The sequence below is a fragment of the Bos mutus genome, chromosome 29, assembly GCF_027580195.1.
Source record: "Bos mutus isolate GX-2022 chromosome 29, NWIPB_WYAK_1.1, whole genome shotgun sequence".
In the NCBI taxonomy this organism is placed as follows: Eukaryota; Metazoa; Chordata; class Mammalia; order Artiodactyla; family Bovidae; genus Bos; species Bos mutus.
Window position 1 is genome coordinate 25,402,498 of NC_091645.1, and position 23,633 is coordinate 25,426,130.

The 23,633-nt window shown below is 42.0% G+C and overlaps 2 protein-coding genes across 8 annotated transcripts in view; one reads left to right on the forward strand and one right to left on the reverse strand.

Annotated features, from left to right (window-relative positions):
- Nucleotides 1–453: 453 nt before the first annotated feature.
- Nucleotides 454–15,441, reverse strand: MISFA (mitochondrial sheath formation associated). Of its 3 annotated transcripts, none has more exons than XR_011463117.1 (3): nucleotides 15,302–15,441; nucleotides 5,780–6,271; nucleotides 454–4,966 (listed from the first exon to the last, which is right to left on the reverse strand). XR_011463117.1 is itself a non-coding variant. In XM_070365256.1 (3 exons), exons 2-3 carry the CDS (start codon nucleotides 5,463–5,465, stop codon nucleotides 4,874–4,876), a joined length of 162 nt encoding a protein of 53 aa, XP_070221357.1. In that variant the 5' UTR covers nucleotides 5,466–6,271; nucleotides 15,302–15,441; the 3' UTR covers nucleotides 454–4,873. The 3 variants fall into 3 exon arrangements, 1 of the variants encoding a protein (XP_070221357.1); XR_011463118.1 differs by having other exon boundaries at nucleotides 454–2,296; nucleotides 2,962–6,271; XM_070365256.1 differs by having other exon boundaries at nucleotides 5,397–6,271.
- Nucleotides 15,442–15,630: 189 nt separating this feature from the next.
- Nucleotides 15,631–23,633, forward strand: part of UEVLD (UEV and lactate/malate dehyrogenase domains) — a 57,460-nt gene continuing 49,457 nt past the window's right edge. For 2 of the 5 annotated variants that reach the window (XR_011463115.1, XM_005900678.3), the window contains exons 1-2: nucleotides 15,631–15,763; nucleotides 23,372–23,456. Coding sequence is in view for 3 of the 5 variants with exons in the window: in XM_005900678.3 (XP_005900740.1) it covers nucleotides 15,722–15,763; nucleotides 23,372–23,456 (127 nt within the window). In the remaining 2 variants the exon portion in view is untranslated. Of the gene's footprint in view, nucleotides 15,764–22,796; nucleotides 22,894–23,371; nucleotides 23,457–23,633 lie in introns of those variants that run through there. The other 3 variants (XM_070365249.1, XM_070365251.1, XM_070365250.1) reach the window with 3 other exon arrangements.

Here is a 23,633-nt window from a genome sequence, read left to right on the forward strand (position 1 = left end):
GAGACTGGTTATTTTATTTTCAATGTGCTGAATATATTAGATTATTTATTTTGTGAGTGGATGTGATGAAATATTCAGGTGTTAGTGTATGATTAAGAGTGGGATATAGACTTCTTTGAAGTTATTAAATCCATGTCTTTTACATAATGGACAAATCAAGTTTAAAGAAACATTTACATAACATAGCTTGTTTTCTGGTGCTGTTGACCTGCAAGAGAATCTACTTTTGCATATACAGATAAAAGTTTTGCAATTATGTATAAAAGAAATTGTAGGCATTAAAAATATTTTATTGATATTTTCACTGGTTTGCATTTATTTAACAAAACTCATATTCCTTATTTCATCACCCTGAATATTATTCCAGCTAGAAACCCCAGCAGACTCATCAGACTTAGAGATGGGTTTACCTCCTTACACACACTCACACCTCTGTTCTTTCTCCCTTACACATTCTTGTCTGCTCAGCCCCTGCCACTGACACCTCTTCCCTCTCGCCCCACCAGCTTAGAGAACTATTCTGGTATTAGACCTACAAGTTAGGAGAACCGTTTGGAGATATAGTCAGGGAACAAGGGAAGAAGAACTGGGCATATAGTACCTCTTTTCAAGAAATTGAGCAGTTCCAACCCCCTATAATAAAAAGAGCCTGAGATAGCTGGGAAGATGAGTCCTTAGGAATATATGAGGCAAGTGGGTGCAGCCGTGAAGCCAGAGAATGTATGCACTCGGTGTAATGTGTTGACTCTAAGTCATACAAGTATAAAAGATACTAGTATCCTATTTCTGCATAGAAATTTTGAATTCACTTGTTCTATTAAAAAGGGTAATTCAGTGCATAGAGGCACTTAAAAATACTTTAGCAAACATATACTATGCTACTGCTAAGTCTCTTCAGTCGTGTCTGACTCTTTGTGACCCCATAGATGGCAGCTCACCAGGCTCCTCTGTTCCTGGGATTCTCCAGGCAAGAATACTGGAGTGGGTTGCCATTTCCTTCTCCAATGCGTGAAAGTGAAGTCGCTCAGTTGTGCCTAACTGTTCGCGACCCCATGGACTGCAGCTTACTGGGTTCCTCTGTCCGTGGGATTCTCCAGGCAAGAGTACTGGAGTGGGGTGCCATTGCCTTCTCTGATACTACAGTCATTAACAAAATGCTGTCTATATAACCAAAAGATGTGCTTTGTTGGAAAGGGTGCACTTCTGAACAATGAAACCATTAAGTCATCCCCAAGCAACCATAGAATGGGAGCAGTTCCATGTAATTTAAAAATATTTGCTCCTTTTAGATTTTCTTTTTTAGGGTCAGAAAGCTCAAACCAGTTTTAGAGGGCTTATTAGGCATATCCTAGGGCTCAGATACCCAGATTAATAGCATGAGTCTTATACACAAGAATGGGAACCTTTTCTGGGTCTCATGAACTCAAAACTGCATCCTGTTTAGGGCTGGGCAGTTAGCTTTTGTTTCTACTGGTGCTGCCAGGCTCAGCAGTGGTCACTGCTAAAAGAAAAGGCAACCGCTGGGCTATTAGGTGAGGAAGACATTTGAACCAAGGTGGTCAAGATCTTGGAAAACGCAGTCTCTCTTGCTCAGCTCTTTTCCTTGGCATATAAGAGCATGCCAAGGAGAGGGCCTGGATCTTAATCTCTGCTACACAGAACTGTGTGGGTTGGTAATGTACTCACTCCCAACTTCATTTTTGCCACTTTGTAAAAAGTGGCTAAGAGGGTTACTACAAGGATTAGAATGCCAAATAGTATCTAGCACCCAGTGTTAAAATCCCCTTTCCCCATATGGTGTAAGCTTTGGGTTCTTAATGACAGCTGTGAAAAGGCCACAGAGAAATAGCCCCACCCAGAGGACAGGCTTAAAGTTGCTTCAGTCTCTTAACTTTTTTCCACCCCTGCCTGGATCCTGGTCCTTGGACCCAGGAGAAAGGTATTATGTGGGAAACAGGTCTAAAGAGCTCTACGGAATTTCCTCAAGGGTACTGAATAGGGGGCAAATTGAACTAAGGATCTTAGTCTTAATGCCAGTTTTATGGATTATTAAATAGGGGACCCAATCCCTCCCATTCCCCCAACTACCTCCCCGCTCTCCATCTCCCTGTTTCGGGCTAACAGAATACCATGTCTTCATTCATCTTTAAAAGTGTGGTAACTTGTTACATAAAATGTGACAAAATAATGCGCAATTACTTTATATGTGACACCATCAGGAACTGTACAGCTGGGTGGGAAAGCTTCAGAGCTGCATCACTTCACCAGGATCATCTTTGCTTATTTCCACTGGGGTCTAGGGGGAGAAAATGAGATCAGGTGGGTCTTGACTAGTGTTGGCTAGGGTGTGGGGCTGCGGGAACTGCCCTCCTTCCCAAGGGCAGGCAGGGGTAGCCGTGTCCCGTTCTGCCTCACCTAATGCCTCTAAGCCCAGCTGCCACTGGTACTTAGCAGTGTGGGAGCACACAAGTAGTAAAGACAAACATCCAGGGTCTAACATAAGAGAGGAAAGACATTTGCCAACAGGACAGTTTTACAACCCAGTGTTTATGTGATGAGGGACAGTTAAGCCTGGGTTGCTGATGTGGGCTAATTTAAGAAGGGAAATTGAAGGCAGAGCATATGAAGTGTCCTGTAAGTACGAGAATAGGTCATGTCTGTCAGGCAGCTTTGACTCTAGACCTGAAATATCTTTACCTCTGTATCTCCAGCTTTTTGTTTTTGTTTTTGGAAAGACATTAAAGAATTTAAGAGTAAAGACTCAGGAAAGGATGTATAAAAGATCACATGAAAGGCACAGGGAACTCTCTCAACTCTAAACAGATAGATACTGAATAACAATAGAAGTAGGTGTGCTAGAGTAACTTTTTAAAATAAAGAGATTCTAAAGTTGGATTTTGGTGCTTGGTTCATGTATCCCAGGGAATACATTTTCAAAGTAGGAATAGAGAACACACTTACCCCTCCTGGGGGATATTTGTATCCCTTCCACATTGTTCCTGCAATAAGAAGCATCCATAAGACAACAATCATTGCAGGGCTTCTTAGCTGGTGGTGTGTGCAGAGTGAAACAGGTGGTTCTGGAAGGTGTGGTGTTCTGTTCCGAGCCCTGGAAACTGGGCTGTCTTCATTCAAGACCAGATGGTGGATGGCCCAGCATGGTAGCTCCTGGCTGGGGAGCTTCGTGGTCTAGTTTGACCTGAAGTGGCTCGCCATGGCTATCTGGGGGCCAGAGCTCGGACACCAATTGTGACATCAACTCTTGTGACCTTGAGGACCAGTCAGAGTGAGAAGGTATGGGACAGTTGGCCAGGGTGTCCGGTGTTTTGGGGCTAAAGAACTCTGAGTAGGAGGGCCCTGTTCTTTGATGACTGTGTGGTTAGGATCTAGCTGGCATCTTATCTTTATTAACTCATCACCTGCCAAAAGTTTGAATACCTGTTTTATGCAATCAGATGCACAAGACATTGCTGTGAACAAAACAACTCACTATGGATTAATGGGGAGGAGTGACTGGCTATGTACACTATAAGCAATTACTTAAATAACTTGAATAACTGTTGTTAGGCTACTCAAAGAAGAAAAGTCTTGCATTTTGAGAAATGGTACAGTTAAACCCTCATGATGCAGGGAAAGCCTCCTCTTGACTTTCCTGAGAAGGGAAGAGGAGGAAGATGGGCTATTCTGCTCATTTCATTGCTGGAGAAACTGAGGCACACACAATTTCAGTGGTTTGGTCAGGATCACACTGTGGCAGCGGCTCAAGCTAAATAGGCGCCCAGTGACTCCACCTGCAACCCCACTCCACACAGGTCTGTTGGGCGGATACTTTCATAGAAAATCTGGAGCATATGGCGAAAAAAAAAAGAACCCCATCATGCCCTGCTCCTAGGATACCTAGGGCTGGGACTTGCTTGATACCCATGCCTTCTGGAGAAGCTTCCCAGAAAACCTGCTCCTGTAATTGCATATTATAATATTAAGACTCTTAAGAGTTAAGTTTCTTTAACAATGGGAACATCTTTGAAAAAACCAGTCTGAATGAAATGGGGTGGGATTCAAGAAACCCAGGAGATGGTTTGCTAAAAGGGCACTGTTACTAATGTTTCCTATAGATAGGCTGGTCAAGTGGAGTGAATGAGAGAGGTCTTAAGTCCAGAGAGCTATGTTTCAGCTTCACAAATGGGTTGGTTTTTGTGGCCCTAGGTTAAGTAGGGGATCTATGGGATTGCACAGAGTCGGACACGACTGAAGCGACTTAGCAGCAGCAGCAGCAGCAGCATCAGCAGCAGGTAAGTAGGTAAGGTCATAGTCACCAGTAAGTCTGTTGACTAGTCCATTATTTGGCCTAGTTGTTAAGTTAGCATTTACTACTTAAAGTTAGCATTTACTAACTTGTCAAGTTTTGCATTAAATGCTTCACATGAATTTCCAACTGTAATTCTCACAAAAACAGGAAGATACTGGAATATCTCCACCACATGGATGAAGAAACTGAGGTTCAGAGAGATTAAACTTTCCTAAGGTCATATGGCCAGGAAGTTGCAAAGTTAGGACCTGAACTCAAATTTACATTAACTCAAGTTTCAGAATCTGCCAAAAGGGGCATTAAAAATGCTGGTCTAATTTATTATAGAGTCTGCACGGAAAAAATAATAGGTGGAACAGTCATTGAAAAGAATACCCAGGAGGTGTCGTTATTAAAAAATCTTTGAACCAGGGCTTGCTATCCTCAGCAGTGTTCCTCAAATTCTTTCCCGTTTCACAGTTCATTTTATTTTCCAGAGGAAAGTAAACTTTCCATTGACATTTCTGGGTGCTATCACGTTCTCTTGAAAGGGAGGAATCCGGCTCAACAGACTGTCACAGTCACTCAGAGTTGCAGATCTTCATCCAAAGGCTGGCTCCTCAGGTGTGTCTTGCTCTCCTGAACAACCCACCTCTCTTTCCACTTCAGAGTTGGAGGCTAAGGCAAAAAGAAACTTAAAGGCAGAGCTGGCCCTATTCATTGTCCCAGTAGGTAACTGCCCCTGAATGTGACTGGAAGGGCTGCTGAAACGTCCACCAATACCCACATTCCCTTTCCTCCCAGCAACCACTGATCCACTTGGCCTGAAATCCAGAAGTCAGGCAATGTCTCTAGCAGAGCCCTTACAGATTCCATCACGCTTTGAAATAAGCGGTATTAAGTAACCAAGGGGAGGGGTAAAGGCTTAAAGATGTCCCAATGGGATGGGAAGTAGCCTGGGAAACTAACTTTATTCCCACCACATCCTGACCTCTTATTAGTGGTGAGACTGCAACCATCTTTCCTGTTTGGTCAGAAATCCCAGCTGGGAGGGTGAGCCAGAGCCAAGACTGACTACCAAGAATTAACAGGCAAGGTCATTACTTACCACGAACTCTGGAAATGTGCCCAAGTAACATGCAAATCCAACAAAAAGCATCCAGCCAAGCACGATCATGATAACAAGTAAAACAATTTCTAAGACACAACTGCACAGTGAAAGACTATTCACCAAGATTTTGACAAAGGAGTGTGCTCATGAAACCCTCAGTTGGTAGAGGTCTCTCATGTCAGTTCCAGTCCTTAGCTCCAAAGCATCCACAACTCTCTAGTGGAGAAGTTGGAGTCTAGGAGGGCATTGTGACATCATGATGACATGGACTGGACCACAGAAGGTCAGAGAGACTGCCCCCGATGAGCAGTGAGCGGTAATGTAAGCTCTCTGAATGCGTTATCTCACGGCAACAATATGAGGTAGGTACTATTACTTACCACATTTTACCAATGAGAAAACTGAGGCTTACAAAGCCTAGTCAGTTCAGTCACTCAGTCGTGTCCGACTCTTTGTGACCCCATGGGCTGCAGCACTCCAGGCTTCCCTGTCCATCACCAACTCCTGAAGCCTGCTCAAACTCATGTCCATCAAGTTGGTGATGCCATCCAACCATCTCATCCTCTGTCATCCCCTTCTCCTGCCTTCAATCTTTCCCAGCATCAGGGTCTTTTCCAGTGAGTTGGCTCTTCGCATCAGGTGGCCAAAGTATTGGAGCTTCAGCTTCAGCATCAGTATTTCCAATAAATATTCAGGACTGATCTCCTTTAGGATGGACTGGTTGGATCTCCTTGCAGTCCAAGGGACTCTCAAGAGTCTTCTCCAACATCACAGTTCAAAAGCATCAATTCTTCAGAGCTCAGCTTTAGGTATGGTCCCAAGTGATCTGCATTAGGTTACACAGGTGATGCTCCAGATCAGGGCCCAGTTGCCTGTTAGGAAGTTGAGCTCTTTAGACTAAGACAGCAGTTGGGAAAGGTGCATTCCTAGGTCTATGACAACTCTGAATGAAACACAACTGAATTCTAGGAAAATGAGAACTCTTTATTTCTGTCCCTGCAACCCTTCCCCTCCCACCTCTCCTCATCATCATTTTATAGCATTCTTCAACACTTTTGGTCAGTTCCTGTCCACTAGTTCTGTTTTCCTGGCCTTCAAGAAGCCACAAGCATTTTTTACCTATTCTCACAAAAAACTCCAGTTAATCCTGTGGCTCCCTTCTTAACTGTCCTGTCTGTTACATTGCCTTTTATGACAAACTTCCTGAACAAGTGGTTCATAAAGCCTTTCTTTCCAGTCCATGCTTTGCTTCCACACTACACACCTTGACTTCTGCCCCAACCCCACTATCCAAATGCTCTCTCAGAGGTTACCAAAGATCTCCTTTTTTGTCAAGTTTAACGACCGCCCCTGCACTGACATGGTGGGTTCCTCCCCCCATCAGAGTTCTTCCTACATACACAGCCCCCTATTAGTCTGATATCTTTTCCATTATTTTCATGATTTTTTTAAATCATGAAAATAACAGGTATTCATTGTAAAACATGAAATCATCCAAAGATGTATAAAGAAAACTGTAATATTCTTCCTCTTCTTAGCTCCATGATGTAACAAGTGTTACAGTCTAGTGTGTATTCTTCTGCCAAAGACTTATCCAGGAGCTTGTGAACATCTTTAGACACACAAAGGGCTATACATATAGAGGTACCCAGGGATACACAGTGATACACATAGAGGGGTTTTTAGTGTTGTTTCATTAAAGGTGATCATACCACATATGCTACTACATATTGGGCTGTCCAAAAAGTTTATTCAGATTTTTTCTCTAAATTGTTACTGGAAAACCTGAATGAACTTTTTGCTAACTCATAACTGGCTTTTCTCCTATAACAATACATCCTGGGTCAATTGAGAAAAAAATCTAAACACATTCCTTTTTCCATTTCTAAGAAGAAGCTTTATTGAGGTATAAATTACATAGGATAAAACACATTCATTTTCAGTGTACGATTGATACAATTTTTAAAATGTATCAATCTTGTAACTACCACCACAATTAGGACAGAGAAAACTGTGATCATCTCAAAAAACTCCCCATACCCCTCTGAAGTCAATCCCTTCTCCCTAAATCCCTTGGTCCCTGACAACCACTGAACTTCATGTAAATGGAATCATAACCTTCTTCCACTGGCTTCTCCACGGGCTTCTCTCACTTAGCAATGACACTTTTGAGATTCACTCATGTTGTACAATAGTCAGTTCTTTCTCAATGAATATTATTCCACTGTATGGTTGTATCAGTTTGTCAATTTCCCTGTCAAATAGCATTAGGGTTGTTTCCTGTTTTGTGCTATTTTTTTTTTTTTTTTTTTTTACGTAACGAGGCGGCACGGCTGGGGCCCAGGTGCCTGCTGCTCCTGCCCGCACGCCTCGTCGCTCTGGTTCAAAAGATGCTCGGCAATAACTCCGTTTTGTGCTATTTTGAATAGAGATGTTATAAATACTTGAATATAATTTTTAAAGGGAACATAAGTTTTAATTTTTCTAGGGTAAATCCCAGGAGGAGGATTACTGGATCATGGGGAAAGTGCCTGTTTAAAAATTTCTCTATCACTGCTGCTGCTGCTGGCTAAGTCGCTTCAGTCGTGTCCAACTCTGTGCGACCCCGTAGACGGCAGCCCACCAGGCTCCCCAGTCCCTGGGATTCTCCAGGCAAGAACACTGGAGTGGGTTGCCATTTCCTTCTCCAATGCATGAAAGTGAAAAGTGAAAGTGAGGTCGCTCAGTCCTGTCCGACTCTTAGCGACCCCATGGACTGCAGCCTACCAGGCTCCTTCGTCCATGGGATTTTCCAGGCAAGAGTACTGGAGTGGGGTGCCATCGCCTTCTCCATCTCTATCACTAATTTTCAGCAATTTGATTTTGAGGCTGCTTTGTGTACATTTCTGCATGCTTTTCCTACCTGGGGTTTGGCGAACTTCTTGAATCAGTGTGTTTATGGTTTTCATAAAACTGGAGAAATGTTTGGCTACTGTTTCTTCAAACATTTCTCTGTCTCCCCAATTCCTCTTCTGTGACCCCCATTACATGTGGATTTTGTCCCACCACTTGCTGGTCCCCTGTTCATTTTTCTTCTCTTTGTGTTCCACTTTGGATATTTTCCATTGCAGTCTTTTTCAAGTTCAATCATCTTTCCTGCTAATCTTCTAAGCTTCTGTTAATCCCATACAGTGTATTTTAAATTTGATGTATTTTTCATCTCTTAGAAGTTCAATTTCTTTTTTTTTTTCAAATTCTATCTTTCAGTTTTCTCCATATCATGTTCATGTTTTCCTTTACATCATGACTGTATTTATGAGATTGATAAACATTTTAAGGGCCCATTTCTGTTACTTCTGGGGCTGTTTTGGTGGTGGTTTTTTCTTTGTCATGGATGATATTTTCCTGCTTCTTTGAATGCCTGGCAACTTTGGTTAGATGTTCAACATTGGGAATTTTACACTTGAGTGCAGGAATTTTTTGTATTCTGTTCAGTAGTGTTGGGTTTCCTTCTGGGATTCAGTTACGTTCTCTGAGTCAGTCTGGTTCTCTGAGGTGTGTTTTAAGCTCTGTGGTGGTGGATCAAGAGCAGCCTTTACTCTAAGAATGCTGCTGCTGCTGCTGCTGCTGCTGCTAAGTCGCTTCAGTTGTGTCCGGCTCTGTGAGACCCCAAAGACGGCAGCCCACCAGGCTCCCCCGTCCCTGGGATTCTCCAGGCAAGAACACTGGAGTGGGTTGCCATTTCCTTTTCCAATGCATGAAAGTGAAAAGTGCAAGTGAAGTCGCTCAGTCGTGTCCGACTGAGCGACCCCGTGGACTGCAGCCCACCAGGCTCCCCCATCCATGGGATTTTCCAGGCAAAGAGTACTGGAGTGGGGTGCCATTGCCTTCTTCGTACTCTAAGAATAATCACCCCTATTACTGAACTATGACCCTTCTGAACACTCTCCCTGATGCCTATGGTGTTAGGTCTCCCATTCTGTGGAATTTTCCACATCCCCAGCTCCCCCTTTGGGAGCTCCCAGAAGTGTTTGGCCTACTGCTTCTGGGTGGTTCTTGTTCCCAGCCTCACGGATTCTTTACCCCACGTATGCACAGACAGAACTCAGCCAAAGACTCACAGGGATCCCTGTGGAGATCTCCAGAGTGCTTCCTCTGTGGAATAACCTCTTTGCAGAACTCCACCCTCCAAGTTCCTGGCACTCTGGTTTCCTTGGCACACTTCTATCTTTCTTTTTGACTTGGCTTGGTTCGGGTAACCCATGTCTGTGCTGCAGGCTGAAAGCTGCCTCGATGCAGTAGGCTGGGGCAGCTGGAAGGCTCAGCTCTCGTTTCCTGTCTTTCAAAGTTCACGGACTGGTGCTGGCCCTTGTGCAAGACCTGAAAATAATTATTTCATATATTTTGTACAATTTTCTATTTGTTTATGGAAAGAAGGCAACTCCTGTAGAGGCTGATCATTCATAGACAGAAGCAGAAGTCTAACTTATTTTTTGTTCCTCTATAGTATTCTATGTGTATGTCCTCCTTCTCCCTTTCTCTTGCTCTTTCTTTTTTCTTTGTCTGTGCTGTGCAGCTTCCCCAACCAGGGATGAAACGTGGGCCCCAGCAGTGAAGGTGCCACTCCTAACCACTGCACTGCCACGGAGTTCCCTCATCTTTATCTCAGTAATAGATATATCAGGCAAGATCGAGTCAGGAGACAGAAACCGCAGTAATTTGGACAAAGAAAGTTCAACGAAAAGAATTAGTAACTAGGAACAGGAGATTAATGGAAGAGGTTGAAAGCTGTACATATCATAGGACCAGCATATATAGACAGCAGTCATCACCACTAGAACTGAGGCGAAGTATCCAAGCTAGGAGTAAACTGGAAAGAGTGCCTTCCCCTCCAGGGCAGAGATCCAAAACTTGTTAGAGAAGTGATGGTCAGGACCAGCTGGACGGTAGGGAAAATCCAATGAGCTGCTGTAGGCTGGAGCTGGTACACAGGGAACCACTCACTGAGATGCTGGTGGAGTCTGCTGGAAGTTTCCGGTAGCGGGAGGTGGTGGGGGGATGGTTTGTCAGGTTTACTGATCTTCAATAAGAATCTACCTTCTGGGGATATGCCAGTAGAATGGACTAGAAAGCCATCTCACTGTGGGCAGGGGGCGGCGCGTAGAACTGACTGACTACCATGGGGGCCACTGAAACTCAATGAGGAGGAGTTTACAGAGGGGCCACTGAAGCTACACAGAGTGAGCACCACCACCCCACTTGTACCCCTGGCAGCCACACAGTAGGACCAAAAAAGCACACTGGAGGGGGGAAGTCTCTTCCTCCTTAGTATCACCCTAAGCCCTCTATTGACAGAACTTAATATCAAGCCCACTAGCAAGGGGAAAATGCTTAAAAGGTCCAGTTTCACTATAGCAGAGCAAGCAATGAATGGTGGGCTTGGAACTGAAAGGTAATAAGCAAGCAATAGGCAAAATGTGCGTTTAGACTTCTTTTTTCCCCCAACTTTTTACCACCATAAACATTATTGTGATTGCGAAAAACAAAATTTCTTAGACAAATTTCTCTTGAGTATTGTGTTTTTTTTCTTCACCAGAGAAGGCAAAGTGACCCTCAAAAAGTTATGCTGCTTCAGACAGAGCATGAGAGGTTATATAAAATCCTTATAAAAAAAGAACCAGTTTTAGAAAGAAAGATTACAGTTTCATTTCACGAGGTCAAAGGACATTTGTGGCAGGACTGCCTGAGATGCAGCAAATGCTGTCCATCAGTGAAAACACCACAATCTTCACACATCTAAGAAGTAAATGACACTGTCCTCTGGTGAACAAAACTTCTAAATTTTTATGAGGTCCAATTTGTTTATTTTTTTCTTTTGTTGCCTATATCTTTCATGTCATATCCAAGAAATCACTGCCAAATCTAATCTTAGGGAAGTTTTTTTCCTATATTTTCTTCTAAGAGTTTTACTGTTTTAGGTTTTAACATTTAGGTCTTTGATCCATTTTAAGTTAATATTTGTATATGGTATTGCATAAGGATCTAACTTCCTTTTTGCATATGGGTAGTCAGTTTTCCCAATGCCATTTGTTGAAAAGACTATTCTTTTCCATTGAATGGTCTTGACACTTTTGTCAAAAATAATTGACTATAAATGTGAGGGTCTGTTTCTGGACTCTCTATTCCATTGGTGGCAAAGTTTAGTAAAAATTATAGAGGCAGAAAGCAGAATGGTGGTTCTCAGGGGTTGGAGGGAGGGAAGAATGGGAAGTTATTGTTTAATGGGTATGGCCTTTGTTTCATAAGATAAAAGATGTATGGGGACAGATGGTAGTGATGGCTATAAAACATTATGGATGTATTTATTACCACTGAACCGCATACTTAAAATGGGTAAGATAGTAAATTGTACATTATGTGTATTTTACAATTAAAAAAAAGTTTTTTTAAAAGTAAATGATAAGGATACATTTGTCTGATAGTCAGAATACCAAGGTTTTATCCCTAAACAATGTGTCTGGTAGGACCCATAACTATGAAAGCAGAATATAAACAGAGATCAGAAGCAGAGCACCAATAAAAAATATTACAATTTTAAACAAGCCATTCTTGTGATTTTTCCCAAGCTATAAACAAAGGTGCAGAATATACACATTACCCATTTCTTAGCCTGGGGGCTTTTTTTCCCCCTTTTAATATAATGAACATCTTTGCACAAACATCCTGGGTACTTTTATTTCTGTAAGACAAACTCCCCAAAGTGAGGTTAAAACTAGTACATATTTAATTTTGTAATCTTTTCTCCCTCCAAACACTGTCAGCAATATGTCTCTTATTCAACAGGATCTCAGAAACAAGGACATAGATAATAAATAGTTCACTAAACCCCAGTTTGCTCATAATAATAATAATATTATCAATAATAATTGATAAAAATTCCATCTAGGTGAATTCATGCAATAGAGTGCATAAAACTCTGAGCAATGTATCCTCCACGTGGGAAATGATAGCATGCGTGCATGCACAAACAGGCATAGGGTTCCTAGTGCCTGTGATCATCCACAGTGATTAAACCAGAAGAGAATTTCTGGTTTGAATGGAAGGCCTCTTTCATAAAAGGTTTTCATAAAAGACTGAAGAAGCTTGCTCAGGCCTTACTTCTAACTAGATAGCTTTTCCTTGATTAATGGATTTGTGACGGGATCTGTAAGACCTCAGAATCCCTGTAAGTTTCACGGTTCCTCAGGTGTGTTAGATCTGGGAGATGTGCTCTTAAGAGGCCTCATCCTTCAACCTTCTCACCTCCTACCTGTCTCCTGGCTTCCACTCCCCACCTCCTCTCTTCACAGTGAAGCAGTCAGACTTCTTTTACAACTCAGGTCATATCACTCCTCTGTTCAAAACCCTGCAGTGGTGTCCTCTTTTTCTCAGAGCAAAAGTTTAAGAAAAAAGCAGCCCCTGACATCTGAGAACTGGACTGACCCAGATAGGCCTCAGTGTTGCTAGAAGATGACTCACAGCCAAGCTTCTGTTATCTCCTGTTGGATATAAACAATCTCTCCGAACACTGACATCAGACAGCACAGACCATGATAAGATGAGACAAAACAAGTCCTTATCATAATTTCATCTAAGCAGAGACAAAAACAAGGTTATTGTGCAACCCAGGAAATATCAAACATCCTCTTCTCTCTGCTGATGTGACTACTGCTGCTTTACCAATTACAGCCTTAACCTTGCTCCCATTTGGCCATCTGAGAGATAATATTTATTGAGATATCCAATCTCAGAATTGTCCCTGGCTTCTGAAAACACCCAATCCAAAGTAAAGCTTTGATTCCTTAAGTCTTCTCCCAAATTACCCAGAGCCCAAATCCTGAAATAGGTTCTTTCCACGTGCTTACTCAGTCGTCCTGGCAGTTTTCCACAGTACCTGCTCCATTACCACAAGGAGGCATCAACCCTACTTGAGTATGGGTGTGTTCCTGATGGTCTCTAGCGGGACGGCACTACCAAGCTAGAGTCACAATTGTCCACAAAATCCCTTTAATGGTTCTCAGACTTTATCATGCATTAGAATCACCCAGGCATGTAAAGATTGCTTTACAACAGAAACTAACACAACACTGTAAAGCAGTTATACTCCAGGGAGTGAAGTCTCTCAGTCGTGCCCGACTCTTTGCGACCCCATGGATAGTAGCCTGCACCAAGCTCCTCTGTCCATGGGATTTTCAAAGCAAGAGTACTGGAGTGGGTTGCCATTTCCTTCTCCAGGGAATCTTCCCAACCCAGGGATCGAACCCAGGTCTCTCACATTGTAGACAGACGCTTTACCATCTGAGCCACCAGGGAAGTCCTTATACTCCAATTAAAAACAAAAGCAAAGAAACAAAAGACTGCTTGACCCAATCCCCAGGGTTTCCTATTTAAGTCTGGGGTGGGGCCTTAGAATGCATATTTCTGTAAAGATCCAAGTGATGCCGAGGAAGTCTGGGGACCATACTGGAAGGATCATTGCCCTAAACCATCTGTGGCTCCCCCGTGTCTTTGAATTGCTTCCTCACCTCTTCATTTGGCTTCAGCCACACTGGCCTCCCTGCAGTTTTGAGTTTCCCCAAGCACACACCTGTCTAAAGGCCCTGGATGTTCTGTAACACGGAATGCTTAGTCTGTCAGGGAGACCTACCCTTACCTTCTTACCCTGCCTTTTAAAAATCTATTCCCCACAACATGTAATCACTTCAACATATGGTCTCATTTACTTAGTATATTTATTGTTTTGCTCTTACTAATAAAAGAATGACATCCTGAGGACTGCCAATACTTTTGTCTATTTTGTTTACTTCTCTATCGTCAGATCTAGAAAAATACTGTAGGGGAGCAAAATTCGCCACCCTAAAATGTGTCCCTTTGGTAGGAGGATTAATTTACAATGATTATTTTTAAAGCCCAAGAGACTCAGGAAGACTCTCTGACCTTCCCCTAACTGTCTCAAAGGTTTTAGATAGAGGGTCTGTTCCCCAGTTAAGCTATCACCCGCAAGGAATATGAGCTAGGCGTGGTGGGAGTAACTGGGCAGAGCCTAGAAGTCAGAGTCTCCTAGGCTCTGCAAGGCTCAGCAAATATTTGTTTATCAAACATTTACTTTTCATCTCCATGTAAACTGTCTCCCCTTTGAGGTTTCAAACCACAATCTCCAACATCCTCTTTTGCAAAGGCAAAAGCTGAAGATGGTATTTAAGGTGGTGGCTTCAGCCATTATGGTTACTCACAGTTCTCCTGGGTCTCTCCCAGGTATACGTGTTATTAATTTTAGTCTGATTTTCTCCTGTTTTTCTGTCTGGTGTCAGTTTACTTTTTAGACCAGCGAGAAGAAGCTACAAGAATAGAGGAAAATTTCTTCCTCCCCAACAGTATCTAGTAAATAGTTGATGTTCAACAAAAGTTTGTTGAATAAATAAGTGCTCCTTCCAACCTTTCATCATCATCTACTAATACAGTCACAGTATTCCTACCTGTGGTTCTTTCTATAAATACAATCACCCTCCTGCCCACACAACCTCTTTATAGTTACAATAGGAAGCTCTGGAGACTGGCTTAAACCAGGGTAAGCTGGTAAGTAACTCATTCAAGCAGACCAAACAAGGCCAGCAAATTGCATCTCTTCGTCTTACGGCTCCAGATGACCTTATCCACGAATCTCCTACTTTTGTCTTCAAAATCTTTTTGTCACCTGACTTTTTCCCTCTTTCTGCCACCAGCGTGGTTATGCTCTGCCCCGCCCCGTCCCGCAAAGCCAACCCCTTCCCCCACGTTGCACAACCCTCACTCAGCTGTCTTACCTCCCAGTTTTAACAAGGTTCTAGACCTGTTCCGTTTTCCTGTCTAGCCCCCCCGAGGATTTGCTTTTGAAGTTCCATTACCTCTTCCTTTCTAAATGCAACTACAACTCGGGGGTCTTGATCTTTCTCCATACTCGGCCGAATTTAACACATCCTTCTCGAAACTCTCTCCCCAGAACAGCGCCAATATCTTCTACCTCCTTTACTGCCTCTCCTCGGGTCCTTCCTATTCCTTTCTTCACAGATGTCCCCGAGTTTCCCTCCAGCAAGCCGGGTCACGGTTCCGTGGGCGCTCACGGTTTTCCGCGGAACGGTGATCAGACTTCGGGCGGAGCTTGGCTGAGCCCAGGGGTTGGACGCGGGTGGACTTTCGAGCCTGGGAAGGGGCGGGGTCTAGGACCGCTCGGGAAGTTTGGTCCGCAGCAGCCTCCGTCCAGGGAAAGTGCGGAAGGAGATCCTGGGGCTGGGGTCGCGGAACCGGTCTCGCGGTCTTGGCTGGAGATGGAGTTCGACAGCGAGGCTCTCAGGCGACTCCTTGGCAAGGTGCGGGCAGCCGGCCAGGCAGTGTCTGGGACGCCGGGGTCCCGGGGCGTCCGCCCGTGGCTGGCCTACTTCCTCGGGGCGTTTACCGGCTTTTCTCGGGGCTCGGAGACAGGGTGGGCTGGCCTGAAGCCGGCTGCGGGGAATGGGTGCGGTGCGGCCGCGGCTCTGGCTCCCCCAGCAGTTCTGAGATCCCCCCAACCTCCACCCGCTCTTACACCTTCTCACGCCACCAGCTTCTCTCTGTCTCAGCGTCCAGCACTCGCCTATCTCTTTAACCACGCCTTTCTCTCAGCAGAAATGGCCTACCCCCACCCACACCCTTCTGTTTTTGACTTGAGTGTTCATTCTTTGGGACTCAGATGTTACTCCCTAGGAGACAGAATCACTCCCTCCTCTCTCCTTGCTTTCGGATGTATCGATTATCACATCGTGGAGTAATTATTTCTGTACAGACCTTACTCTTTGAAGGTGAACTTCATGGTGGCACAGACAGTGCCATATTTATTCCCTCATCTAGCCCTGTGCCTGACAACGACGGGGGTGCTGAGTAACTGCGGTAAATGAGAGACTGGTGTAGATTTGGGAATGAAAACAGGGTTGGAAGGCCCAGAAGAGATCCTCTTAACGTTGAAGTGTTGACTGGGAGGGCTGACCTAGAAGTCTGACCTGCAATTCTAGGACATGACTAAGGTCAGATTCCATGTTACACCAGGCTCTTAGTCCAGGCTGTCTGATTCGCCACCAGTGTACAATCTGAGGCAAACTTTTCCACCAGTTTCTTAGTTCAGTGATTCATAACGCTTTTTAAGACTTCCCTATGGGGAAAGCGTACATTTGTGACGTTTTTGTTGGGTTCGTGTCTTTTTAATTGAAAATTTTTATATGCCTGATTTGGATGATTTTATCTATTGTGACAGATGTGTAGGTCTTGTAGGAAAAGAAATATCATCGTACCTAGCGTTACAGGCTTTCTGGCTCCTCTTCAGAGAATGTTAAATTAAAAGAATCACTCTATCAAGTTTTTCAATGAGGGGAGCATGGTGTATTGTCCAGGGAGAAGAATTGCTGAAGTTGAGACGAGAAAAAAAAAAAAAAAATTCATAATTTTGGTGGGACTGGAATGCAGGAAAAAGATAAAAGAGAGACAGTGATTTTCTCAAGGGTTGGAGCAGAATAGTTGAGGAAGGTTTTTATCAATGCATAGGATAGTCTGGCACATTGGTGCTTAATAAATGTCTGTTGGATATATAAATTAAGGAAACCAGTTAGAAACAAGTCAGTCTAGCAGATATTTCCAAAGTTCCTTAGTCCTTGAAGTAGGCAAATAATATAACAACTTAATATTTAGAAATAATTTTAGTGCTGCAAATTTTGTGAACAGTACATTAAAATCAAGCAACTGTATGGAGAACGTGAAAAATCTTGAAAACAAAGGAAACCTTATAAATATTCCTGCGTAGATAAATATTCCAACTTCATGGATATGAAGATACCTGCTTTCTCCACGTTGATCTATAGAGTCAATGCAATTCCAATCAAAATTCTAACAGGGTATTTTGGGAAATTTTCAAACTGATTCTAAAATTCATTTGGAAGGACAAAAGGCTGAGAATAATCTTGACATTCGTATAGAAGATTAGGTGTGGGGCTTGCTCTACCAGATATCAAGACTAGTAATTGAGACTTAGTGTGGTATTGGTACAGGATAGACTGATTAACCAGGGGAACAGACTAGAGGGCTTGGAATCATGTTCACATATGTTTTGAAAATACTGTATAAAACAGAAGAAGCATTGCAGAAAACTACAGAAAGGAGAATACAGGGACAAATGATTATCCATGTTGGAGAAAATGAAATTGGACCTTACTAACTAACTAAAAATTCCCCTTGGATTAAAGATTTAAATATAAGAGATGAGCTTTAAAACATATAGAGATAAAATGGAGGAGAGAATCTTCATGAACTCAGAGTATGCAAACATTTTTTAAACAAGATGTAAAATACTCGAAGAGACTGATAAATTTGACTGCATTCAAATTAAGAACTTTTATGTATAAAAAGACACCATGAAGAGAGTGAAGAGGCAGAATACAAACTTGGTGAATAATATTGTAATGCATAATTGAGAAAGTATTGGTATCCAGAATATATAAATTAGCCTACATATCAATATTAAAACCAATACAAAATTGGACAAAAGGCATGAATAATCATTTTTTGAAAAATAAAAGAAGACAACAGGGAAATGAGTGTTTGCCCAATCCATTAGTAACCATGGAAAAGCAAATTGAGACCATGGTAAAACACCATTTTCTCTCACTATGTGGGTGACTTAGTTGCTCAGTCTTGTCTGATTCTTTGTGACCCCATGGACTGTAGCCCACCAGACCCCTCTGTCCTTGGAATTTTCCCAGCGAGAATACTAGAGAGGGTTGCCATTTTCTCCTCCAGGAGATGTCCCTGACCCAGGGGTCTCTTGCATTGTCAGGCTAATTCTTTACCACTGTGTCACCTGGAAAGCCCCACTGTTGGTTAAATGGTTATTATTTAACCATTTGGGGAAACAGCTTGGGCTTTTAAAAATTAATTTGATTATGTCTATTTTATGTCCTTCTACATCTCAGTAGATGGAGAAGGCAATGGCAACCCACTCCAGTGTTCTTGCCTGGAGAATCCCAGGGACGGAGGAGCCTGGTGGGCTGCAGTCCACGGGGTCGCTAAGAGTCGGACACGACTGAGCGACTTCACTTTCACTTTTCACTTTCATGCATTGGAGAAGGAAATGGCAACCCACTCCAGTGTTCTTGCCTGGAGAATCCCAGGGACGGGGGAGCCTGGTGGGCTGCCGTCTATGGGGTCGAACAGAGTCGGACACGACTGAAGCGACCTAGCAGCAGCAGCAGCACATCTAAGTAGATACCACAGATGATTCATAATATATGAAGCAAGAGACATTTGCAGAATTATTCATAATTCAAAATTAGAAACAATCCAGATGTTCATTGATGGAAAGATAGTTCTATATTCATTCACACAATGGAAAACACTACTCTGCAGCAGTGAAAATGAATGAAATATTACAACATGCAGCAATAGGAGTGAACCTTAGAAACATTATGTTCAGGAAAAAAGTTGGAGATTATATACAAAATTATATTTTAATTAAACCAAGAAGCAGCTAAGCAATAGAGAGTGGTATTTAAGGATGCACACAAATATGGTAAAAACTATGGAGGGGGAAAGGCAGAGGAATATGACTATACAATTTAAGGTAGGCAGTTGAATGGTTGAGAGAAGAAAAACCCAGACAGATGTGATGGGATTGGAAAGGTCTGTGCTGTCCAGTAGTATGGTAGCCACTCACCACATGTGGCTTTTTACATTCATCAAAATTAGATAAAATTAAAACTTGAGTTTCTCAAGTCACACCAGCCACAAGTGTCGGTAGCCACACGTGGCTACTGTATTCAATAGCACACACAATGATCTTTTCCATTATGGCAGAAAGTTTTGCTGGACAGCACTGGAGGGTAGGTTGGTTTATAAGTGTTTATTTTTCAAAATGTGTATATATGTACATACGTGTTTATGTGTGTGTATATATATATATATTCTTTAGTATATATTAAATACTAGGTTTGGAAAGATTTTCTGGTTCCCTAATTTCTATTTCTACCTTCCCTGGCTGAGTTACCTTGAACAGGTAACTTAACCTAGATTTGCTCACTCATAAAATAATAGGATTGGACTTAATTTGTAAGATTCCTTAATGCTTAATTTGTTTAAAAAAATGAAATGATGCCATAAAATACTCCTCAGTGTACAACACTTGAGCAGTGTCATACAAGAGTACTCTGATGTTCATAAATATCAGTCTACTAAATAAGCATATTGCAGTGGAGCAGATTAAGATTGAATGTTAGTAACTTCTCAGTTTTTCAGTCGTACCCATTTTTTAATATATAATTTTATTTATTTGTTTATTTTTGGCTGTGCTGGGTCTTCACTGCTGCACAGGCTTTTCTCTAGTTGCAGTGAGCAGGGGCTGCTCTCTAGTTTCGGTGCATGGGCCTCTCACTGAGGTGGCTTCTCTTGCTATGGAGCACGGCTCTAGGGCGCATGGGCTTCAGCATTGCAGCATGTGGGTTCAGTAGTTGTGGCTCCCAGGCTCTGGAGCACAGGCTCAATAGCGTGGCGTGGGCTTAGTTCGTGGCATATGGAAACAGGGATCGGACCCATGTCTCCTGCATTGGCAGGCAGATTCTTTACCACTGAGCCACCAGGGAAACCCCAGTCATAATGATTTTTATGATAGTATAATTGTTTTAGTTTTAGGATTTCATAGGCCAGTTTTCCTCTTTAGTTTGCTGCTTGCACCCTTTAAGCAAATGGCATTGTCTGAGGTATATCTTTATAGAATGTTACACAGACCTCTCTTAGGTGGTATAGGAATAGTAATGGATTATATGTTAATAGTCATGGATTATATTTACTATTACACTAAGAAGATACTCTAGTTCATATAGACTAAAAGTGACATGACTTTTTTTTTTCTTTTTTGGCTATGCTCAAGGCACGCAGGATCTTAGTTCTCCAACAGGGGATTGAACCTGGGCCCGTGGCAGTGAGAATATGGAGTCCTAACCACTGGACCTCTAGGGATTTTTCCGTAATATATATATTTTTTAACAGATAAAATAGATCTTTTTCATCAAGAATGAAAATCACCTATTTGACTAGTAATGGTACTTGGGTTTTCAAGCCGTAACAAAGAGTGCTTTTGCTCTTTTTCAACAGACTTTCGTATTACTTTGCAATTAGATCAATTCTAATATATATCCCTATGCAGCCATTGGAGAAGGCAATGGCACCCCACTCCAGTGTTCTTGCCTGGAAAATCCCATGGATGGAGGAGCCCGGTAGGCTGCAGTCCATGGGGTCGCGAAGAGTTGGACACGACTGAGCGACTTCACTTTCACACATTGGAGAAGGAAATGGCAACCCACTCCAGTGTTCTTGCCTGGAGAATCCCAGGGATGGGGGAGCCGTCTATGAGGTCACACAGAGTCGGACACGACTGAAGCGACTTAGCATGCAGCCATTAATTATTATATTCTCAGAGGATGTTAAGAATGTAGAAAACAGCATATAATATCAAATAGAAAACAAAAGAGAAATGATATGATTCATAATAAATGTGTAATCCAAGTACATCAGTGCAGCTTTTTGTACATTTGTTTAGTGTTTAGAACTGGGATGATTTCATTCACTTTTGATTTCACTGAATAAGGAACACTGAATCTGGGATTCATGTTTACCCTGCTGTAGTTTATACGGGTCGACCCTTTATTTTAGTGATCTTAGTGATTGATACCCCTGTGGATCATAATTGCTTTCTATATCCAGTCTACTTGTATGACTCTGTCTCTCTGCTGGCTGCCATCCAGTTAGCCTACATTTATTGAAGGCATGCTGTGCAAATTGCTGTGGGGAACATACAAAGATGAGTAAGAGTTTTCTGTTTTCAAGTTGTTAATAAATGATATACTTTTTCTTCTGTCAAATTTTTTCCCCAAAACAAAATGACCTTCTCCTAAAATGACCTTCTTTCTTCCCTCTGTTTTCCTATACTGTTCTGGGCTCTAACATGAATTGTAGACAGATCTTTTCCGAGGCCTTTCTGTAACTTAGATATGCTGTCGATTCATCATTTCGTGTCTGCACTTACGGTTGTACACACATTTCATTTAATACCTCACTTTTACAAATGTTAATCATGAGATTTTCATACTTTGCTGCTGAAGTTGTCAGGTGGTAGAGCTATATCTCTTGCACATGAAAAATTGATCTTGTACATGAAAAAAAAAGATTCAGAGAGAGGAAACAGGCTCTGTTGGAAGTTATTCTTGATTTTCTCCTAGTCACCTCCAGCCCTAGGCACTCACTAATCTGCTTTTTGTTTCTATGGATTTGCCTATATTTGTACTTTATATGCAAGTCATTTAATATGTGGCTTTTTGTCTGTTTTCTTTCGCTTAGTATGTTTTCATGATTTATCCATGTATATATCAGTTCTTTATTCATTTTTATGGGTGAATTCCATTTTATAGATACATCATACTGGACATTTGGATTGTTTTCCTTATTGACTTATAAATAATGCTGCTATGAACAATTGTGCACAAGTTTTTGTGTGGACATGTTTTCATTTTTCTTGGGTGTATGCCTCAGAGTGGAATTGCTAGGTCATACGGTAACTCTAACAGGTTTCCCTAGTGGCTCAGTGGTGATGAATCCACCTGCCATTGCAGGAGATGTGGGTTCGGTCCCTGTGTTGGAAAGGTCCCCCAGAAAAGGAAATGGCAGCCCACTCCAGTATGCTGGCCTGGGACATCCCACGGACAAAGGGGCCTGGTGGGCTAAGTCCATAGGGTCACAAAGAGTCAGACACGACTTAGCGACTGAGCAACAACAGTGGTGACTCTTCTTTAATCTTCTGAAGAACTGCCAGACGCTTCCACAGCAGCTGCACCGTTTTACCTCCAGCAGTGGTGTGTGCGTAGACGGTTCTGATTTCTCCTCATCCTCTCCCACATATTGTCTGTCTCTCTTATTGTAGCTTGTCTTTTGATTATAGTATGACTCTTCTGATTTTTTTGTTCTTTTTTAAGATTTTTGGCTGTGTTCTTTGAATTTCCATATGAATTTTAAGATCGCTATGTGAATTTTTGCAAATGAGCAAAAAAAAAGTCAACTGGGATTTTAATGTGAATTGTTGATCATTGAATCTGTTGGGGACTATTGCCATCTTAACAATATGAAGTTTTCTGATGTAGCAACAAGGGATGTCTTTCTGTTTACTTAGACCCACTTTAATTTCTTTCAACAATGTTTTGTAGTTTTTAGAGTCTGTTTTGCATCTTGTTAAATGTATTCCTAAGTATTTTATTTTTTTTTGATTGTTTTCTCAATTTCATTTTCAGAATGGTAATAGACTCTTAATATACTTTTTTTTTTTTTCATTTAATCCCCAGCACAAATCTAAGAGGTGGAGTGTAGGAGTCTCCTTCTTTTTGCCAATGAGAAAAGATCAAGGAAGTTAAATGATTTTACCCACAGGGCAACCAAGGTAGTGTTTCTGAGACTACATCTGAATGAATGAGGAGGCAGTTCTCTCAGCCTGACTGCAAACCCTTGCATGCTTTCTGTTCTTTCTTTGAAACTCAGTTATAGTACCAGGAAGGGAAATTCAAGGTATCTCAAGTGAATGAGGTATTCAGGCATGAGAGGTGGATCTTTAACCATGATGTCAGGAGTGTAATTTCATATAGATATTAAAGGCCCAGGCGCTGGGTTTGAGCTCTGGTTTCACTTGCTATCTAACTCAGCAAGTTATTTTGATTCTCTAGCTTTCGTTTTCTATAAAGTCGAGCAGTTATAAGCCCTACCTACTTCACAGGGTTGTTATTAAAGCAAATACTATTCATGATTGTAAAACTCAGAGCCCAGGGCCTAGCCCATAGTAAGTGTTCAGTTAAATGTTAATTTGTAATTATTCTGTTGCCTATAGTTTTATTCTTATTCTGTGTTCATTTTTCTCTTTTCAGTACAAGTTCAGGGATTTAACTGTGGAAGAACTGAAGAACGTAAACATGTTTTTCCCACATTTCAGATATTCCATGGATACATATGGTAAGAATCATTTACTCTAGTTTTTGCTCCATTATTAAACTATTAATTATTTGTTCTTAGAGAGCTATAACTGTGTTATAATTTCTCATTTCTCTCTTTTACCCCCTGATTCTGAGCTACACTTTATGACCTGTGGTTTTTAAGGAAACTTGAAGTTAATAAAATTTGTATTGTATT

What these genes read in the sequence shown, in the direction of transcription:
- MISFA (XM_070365256.1), bottom strand. Translation starts at nt 5,465, where the DNA reads ATGATCGTGCTTGGCTGGATGCTTTTTGTTGGATTTGCATGTTACTTG. An exon ending in GCACATTTCCAGAGTTCGTG is followed by an intron (nt 4,967 to 5,396) that starts GTAAGTAATGAC and finishes TTTTTGCCTTAG; the next exon opens with CCTCCAACTCTGAAGTGGAA.